The sequence below is a fragment of the Dreissena polymorpha genome, chromosome 1 (assembly GCF_020536995.1).
Source record: "Dreissena polymorpha isolate Duluth1 chromosome 1, UMN_Dpol_1.0, whole genome shotgun sequence".
Taxonomy (NCBI): domain Eukaryota; kingdom Metazoa; phylum Mollusca; class Bivalvia; order Myida; family Dreissenidae; genus Dreissena; species Dreissena polymorpha.
This window is the reverse complement of record NC_068355.1, coordinates 5396696-5403116: the sequence shown is the minus strand read 5'-3', so window position 1 is coordinate 5403116 and position 6421 is coordinate 5396696. Positions and strand designations below refer to the sequence as shown.

The 6421-nt window shown below is 37.0% G+C and overlaps 1 protein-coding gene across 1 annotated transcript; it reads left to right on the top strand.

Annotated features, from left to right (window-relative positions):
* Window positions 1-3998: 3998 nt before the first annotated feature.
* LOC127869253 (cytochrome P450 2U1-like) lies at window positions 3999-6109 on the top strand. Its single transcript, XM_052411639.1, has one exon. The coding sequence runs from the start codon at window positions 4244-4246 to the stop codon at window positions 5720-5722; it is 1479 nt and encodes a 492-aa protein (XP_052267599.1). The 5' UTR covers window positions 3999-4243; the 3' UTR covers window positions 5723-6109.
* The last annotated feature ends 312 nt before the right edge of the window (window positions 6110-6421 follow it).

Sequence of the window (6421 nt, the reverse complement as noted above, 5' to 3'; positions counted from 1 at the left end):
ATTCTATTAACATTTATTTTCATGTTATCTTCCTTATTCGTGGTCACTTAACATGCTCATATATTTATAATTTACATCACGCTACACATTGCTGATTGTAAGGTATGGACGTTATTTACGTGTTTTAACAGAAAAGTAATTATTGCGAAATCCAAGATTGGTTTAGGATTTCAGTCGCTATTCAATTTAAATGATTTGCAAAACAATTTTTGATGGCACATTTAGCTTTTAATCAGATAGACTTATTGGAAATCAAGTTGTTGCATAAGAGTAACATGCCTGACAGACTTTCCCCTAAGATTCCTTAGATTAAGTCTGCACTTTACTAAAAGTTAGCTTTTACCTTTCGCAGTCTGTGAAAGTAGTCCGTTGGTCTTATGACGAAATTGTAAAACACGGACAGACGCTAGTTCATCGATTGATAATTAGCGAACTAATTGTTAAATAGTGACCCTGGGTTCATCTTGGAGTATTTAAACTCAAAGTTCAACCAAAATAGTTTGCAATGTGAAACGGAAAACGTTTAAACTCCAGTTACAATAATTGATTTTACTTTGCAACTACATTGGTTATGGCTGATTGCTTAACTTTTATTTAATTTTTGTGTTATATATTTTATCCTACTGTTCAGTATTTTATATATGTGTTATAACTACATTATTTGTATTGTATAATTATGGGCTGCCTCTTCATTATTTTTTTAATGGAGATTTAATTGGTATATTTTCAACGTGAATAAAAAATAAACATCTGACAGTGATTTAGGATGACAAATACATTGGAATGTTACCGATTTCAATTTATGATAATGCATAAATCAATCAATCGTTTAAAGGATTTGTGTAAGTAAGGATTATTATCTAGATTGTTTGAACATTATGTATCCATTTCTTTTAAGAATTTATGATGTTTTACTTAAAATGGGCATATTGTTAAACTTAGGACACGTCGATTTAAATGTCGATCCAAAACCTTACAATAACTATAGTTGTCGTGACGTTATTAGATAGATGCAGGTTAATTAGGAACGTATCGTACTTAATTAAAAAGCTCCTTCGCATCAAAACTTTCTACCTTAATAACGCGACCGAGTTCGGAGTAACCACGTGCGATTGTTCAGTGACTGTCTAGTTTTCACAATGGAATCAAAGTTTGTCGTGGTGCTGTCGCTCATCGCGTGTGTGCTCAACGTCACCGGCCTGGTCATTCAGTACTGGCTTGAATAATCGCATTCCGAGGCCGGTCAGTCAGGCAGATAGAATTATGGCGTTTTGGTTATGTGCGCACCTCCTGCGGAATGCTTACATGAATGTGCTGTGTAACAACCCGTTTTGCAACAACCCCGTTTTGCAATAAATTTATTGCAAAACGGGTTGGAGTGTCTTATTGCAATTTGATTTTTTTACAACAACCCGTTTTGCAATATACGCGTTTTGCAATAAATTTATTGCAAAACGGTTTGGAGTGTCTTATTGCAAAACGGGTTGGAGTGTCTTATTACAATGTGAACATTTTATAATAACCCGTTTTGCAATAAACCAGTTTTGCAATAAAATTATCATTCTTGTTTTAATTAATTCAAATGGATTGGACGAGTTAAAAGGGAATTTTTTAAACTTGTCCAAGACATCACTGGGAAAAATGTTTTAATATTTAATACATTTACTTTTCCGCGACAAGTATAGCTATGAACAAAACAATTAATGTATACGATCCTTTCGGAAATCTTTCATTTAACACGATATTCATAGTATTCGTAAATTTGTAAATGATTGTAGTTCAAGAACTAAAACAGCGCCGCGAATTATTTCTCGGCGCAGATGCGGCAGTTATCAGGATTTTGGTCTTTCGCCAAACTGTCTGGCAAAACTTGTTCTTAACGTACATTGTTTGCAAGCGAACAACTAAAAACCTAATTTGCATACATTTTCCAGTTTAAAAAAAAACACACAAATAAATTGCACCAAAATAATATTATTCACAATATTTTTAATAATCTATATCAATTCATAATGGAAGCAAGACAATTACAGTCACATAACATGCATGTGTATTCCGAATACTGATCGATAGAAAGACAAATTATTGATGAGTCTATGCCACTGGCAACATTTCGAAAGAAGTATTCAGTCGCGTTCAGGAGCACATTTCGAAGCTGTGGTAGAATTCACTTCCGTTAACCGAAGTTTCCGAAGTTACAATCATGTGATCTGATGGGAACCCCGAATCACTCTCATCGATGGTGACGTCATTGGAGATAATGACATCAATAACACGTTGCTGCAGCTCTACATTCTCGGCCGCCTGCTTGGCTGCGAATTCATTATACACGTTTCTTACTCCATCTAGAATAGAAAGACGTAACCGGAGGCTGTAACTGGAGATCTTATCGACGTTTTGGTCTACGCTTTGGTACCGACGGGTCGCTTCCTCCACGTGACGGCTAATAATCATTATCTGCTGACGTGCGTACCGGAAATGGCGTCAGCTGGGTACGACTGGGGATATGGGCATAGACTGTTTAGAGATTTGATCAAATGTTGTTAGCATACCTTTCAGGCGATACAAAAATATGCTTTAGCTCAATGTTGCTGTTCATTAAATGACTATATGATCGATTCGAGTAATGTTCCCGTTAATGTGAATTAAAACGTCAAAACTTGTTCTGAAATCCAGGTTCGGCTAAACATCGATTCTACCGGAAAGCTAGGTGTGAAAACAGTCACGTTAAATGATCGAGTGATAAGATACAGACGTGTCGTGACTGGTGCTAGACTAGACACGTGTCCATTGTTTCTTAATAGGTATTGAGTAATTTATATTAAAAGTAGTTGAACTGTGATGGCCTCGCGGCGAATATTAGGTGCTGTTTAATGTATTAAATCAAGATCGTAAAATATCTTAGAGTATTTGTTGCTATTCATAATTGTGTTTACAGGTATCAAATTTATTCCACGGGCTTCATACACTATTTGAAAAATACATTGTCATTTAATAAACACAGAAATCCTGTATCATTGGTTCCACGTGTCAATTGCGAATGTCATGCCGCCAAATTTACAGGTTGCCGACTGTCCGCGTATGCAAAACAAACACTGGGTGCCGATTGTCCGGGTGCCGTTTGTCCGGATACCGACTGATCCATTAAACGTTTGAAAAGATAAGTCTTTGTAATTAAAACTGTTTTTGTCCCACTCGATCATTGCTTATATAACTGTTAAGTTCTGTAATACTAATTATAGACTAAAACGTTTTCATAACCAAACACACTGAACAGCTATGCGTGTGTTGTTAATGACTGTTCGTTCTTTTGTTGTTTTTCTTTCGTAATATTATGTTATCATGTGTTGTTAATGTGTGTTTGTTTTGTTGTTGTTTTTTCTTTCGTAATATCATTTTATCTTGTGCTGTTCATGTGGGTTTTTTTTCTTTCGTAATATCATGTTAAAAAAGGAAACACTGCTGAAAGGCGCATTATTATAATAAACAATTGACAATTGTTTATCTAATAATTTTTTTACAAAACAAAACTCCAAAAGAACTCACAAACCAAACGCATCCACCCATGACAATATTTATATTTGTCAAATATCTCTTTTTGTTTTTAATCTAAAAAATGACCCCGGCTGTTGCGTGCTTTGCTATATTAATATGAGCCATTGAAGGTTGTTGTGCTGTGTAACATGATATCGCGGTAAACCTTCGATTACAGGTAAGCATAAATTTTATCCTTTAAGAGAAACTTTTGTAATATCACTTTATAGTAAACATGTGCACAACTATTTTCTTTATTTAATATGTATTGTGTATCAGTAGAAACTCAGTTTTCAATCAATTATCACCTGTCAATAGTAAGGAATTAAGTGTACATAACTTTATCGCAACCCGACTATCCAGCTCAGTCCACCTCTCACATTTGTGCAGCGTACGTTGTCAGTTAATACCAGATAAAAGCAGTTGCTTTACACAATCATAAAGCGTGAAAGCTTTTATGCTTTGATTTGTATTGTGCATTTTATACATATCATGTGGGCACAATGCGGTAAAGCGCACAATGATTACCGGTAGGTGTAAATTCCATATTGCTTAACTATGAAAGCGAGTCTTTATGTAACCTTGAAGTCTTATATAAAACTACAAATAATTGAAGCAAGGACATAGTAGAACGATTTTTTGTGTGGAGGACTGTGGTTTTACATAGCAATTTTCTCGTGTTTTCACGGGATTCACAATAACATCAGACATGTTCGCTGCATCGATATTGAATTTACATTTACTACCGGACGTTACAAGTGTACTTGTTTTCATTGTGACATTTCTACTGATTTACTGGTCAACTCGGAGACATCCTGGCATACCTCCTGGTCCTGGTCGCTGGCCAATCATCGGCAACCTGGGGTCGCTGGCTGGACCGGACAAACTCAAGGTGTTTCGAGATCTTCGCCGTAAATACGGCGACGTGTTTGCATTGTATTTTGGTTCGGAACTTACCGTTTTTCTGAACGGCTACGACGCTATAAAGGATGCGTTCTTAAAGCAAGGTCGCCATTTTTCATTTCGTCCAGAGAATGACTTCGCAAAGCGGTATATAGTTAGTGATCTGGTATTCGGGAATGGTTCGGAGTGGAAATCCAAACGTTTGTATATAATGAATGCGTTCCGTGATATATGTTTTACCAGAAATGGCGCCGTCTTGGAGCAAATTGTGCACGAGGAATTAGACTTGCTAATTGAACATTTAACACAAATCAAAGAACCGTTTTGTCCTAGGAAAACGATGTCACTAAGTTTTGCCAGTGTGGTGTTTAACATTCTTCACGGTAAACGTCCAGAACGCGATGATAAACGCTTTCTGTGGTATCTTGACACAGTTGACAAGGGGTTTCATATGTTTCTTAGCAGTCAGGTGCGGCATTATTGTTTTCCATGGTTTGACAAACTTCCGGGTGACCTGCTTCGATTACGATATGCAAGGGATATGTCAGCATCGCATATCGACTATTTTGAGGAAGTATTTAAGGAGAGGGAGGCGACTGCCCTAAAAGGATCCCGGGACTGCTTGTTAGATTTCTTCTTATCCGAGGACTCCCCAGTGACACGTGACGAGATTTGGAAATGCCACGAAGACCTCATGGCGGCGGGAAGTGAAACATCGGCTACCACACTGACATGGATGATACTATTTCTAGCTCTCAATCCAGACGTTCAGGACAAATTACACGCCGAAATCACGCGCAAAGTCGGTAAAGAGGTACCCACGATTAGTGACCGCTCCGAAATTCCATACGTGGAAGCAGTGATACTGGAAACTTTACGGATTGGTAGCAACGTGCCATTGGGTGTGCCCCATTTCGTAAAGGAGGACGTGTCATTTAGAGGTTTCTTAATACCCAAAGGCACAACTGTCATCGCCAATTTAAGCTCCACGCACCACGATTCTTCAGTGTTTCATGACCCTTTCGCATTTAGGCCAGAGCGTTTCTTAGACGAATCCGGTCGTGTTTTGCAACCATCGGAGCAAGTGATCCCATTTTCTATGGGTCAAAGGTCGTGTTTAGGGGAAACTATCGCACGTATCGAACTGTTTTTGTATGTTACAAGGATCGTGCAAAACGTTCAGTTCAAACTGCCGGCTGGTTGCAAACGGCCAACACTTAATGGTGTTTTTGGACTGACGTACAGACCCGAGGATTATAATGTAGATATCGAGAAGAGAAATTAGACGATTCACGCGTTGTTTTATACGGAAATAAACAGTTGGTAATCCAATCAAGTCAGACGTGACATTTAAAGATATGAACAATGTTGGAACATGTCCGGAAACATCTGGTCCGGCCATGAAATTAACGTGATCCAATTAACTTAGCATTATTACTTTATAAAGACACAGTTAACTTAACGTATTTGTCTTATTTTGTTTCTTATAGTAACGTCTGATAATAATAATGTATGTTTAATAGTGTGGATGACGTTCATTAGTTTCATTGAAACATTTGAAAAGCAGGTGTCATTTGTGACCTTGCATTTTTATGAAAGACAACAGCAGTAAAACTTACGTCAATTCAATCTTACAAGAGTTTAAAGCATACAATAAAAGGAGCCGTATTTTCGTTGAATTTATTGGAATCAAATGCGTTACTACTATGTTTGCCTAATACTTAAATATAATATGCCCAACAATAGGTTCAATAGAATAACAATGGTTTAATCAATGCAAACAAAAAAATAGTTTAAACAAAGTCTCCTATTACTTGCATTACGAAACAATCGATGAACCGACTTTCGATATAGTTCTATCTAGGTTATAAATGTTATATATCAATCATACTGTGTAGGCTGATACAGAACAATAAACGGAAAAATAGCATTGTCGTTTGAGAAATGACTTCAACAGACAACTGAATGCTGCCACGATAAGTAA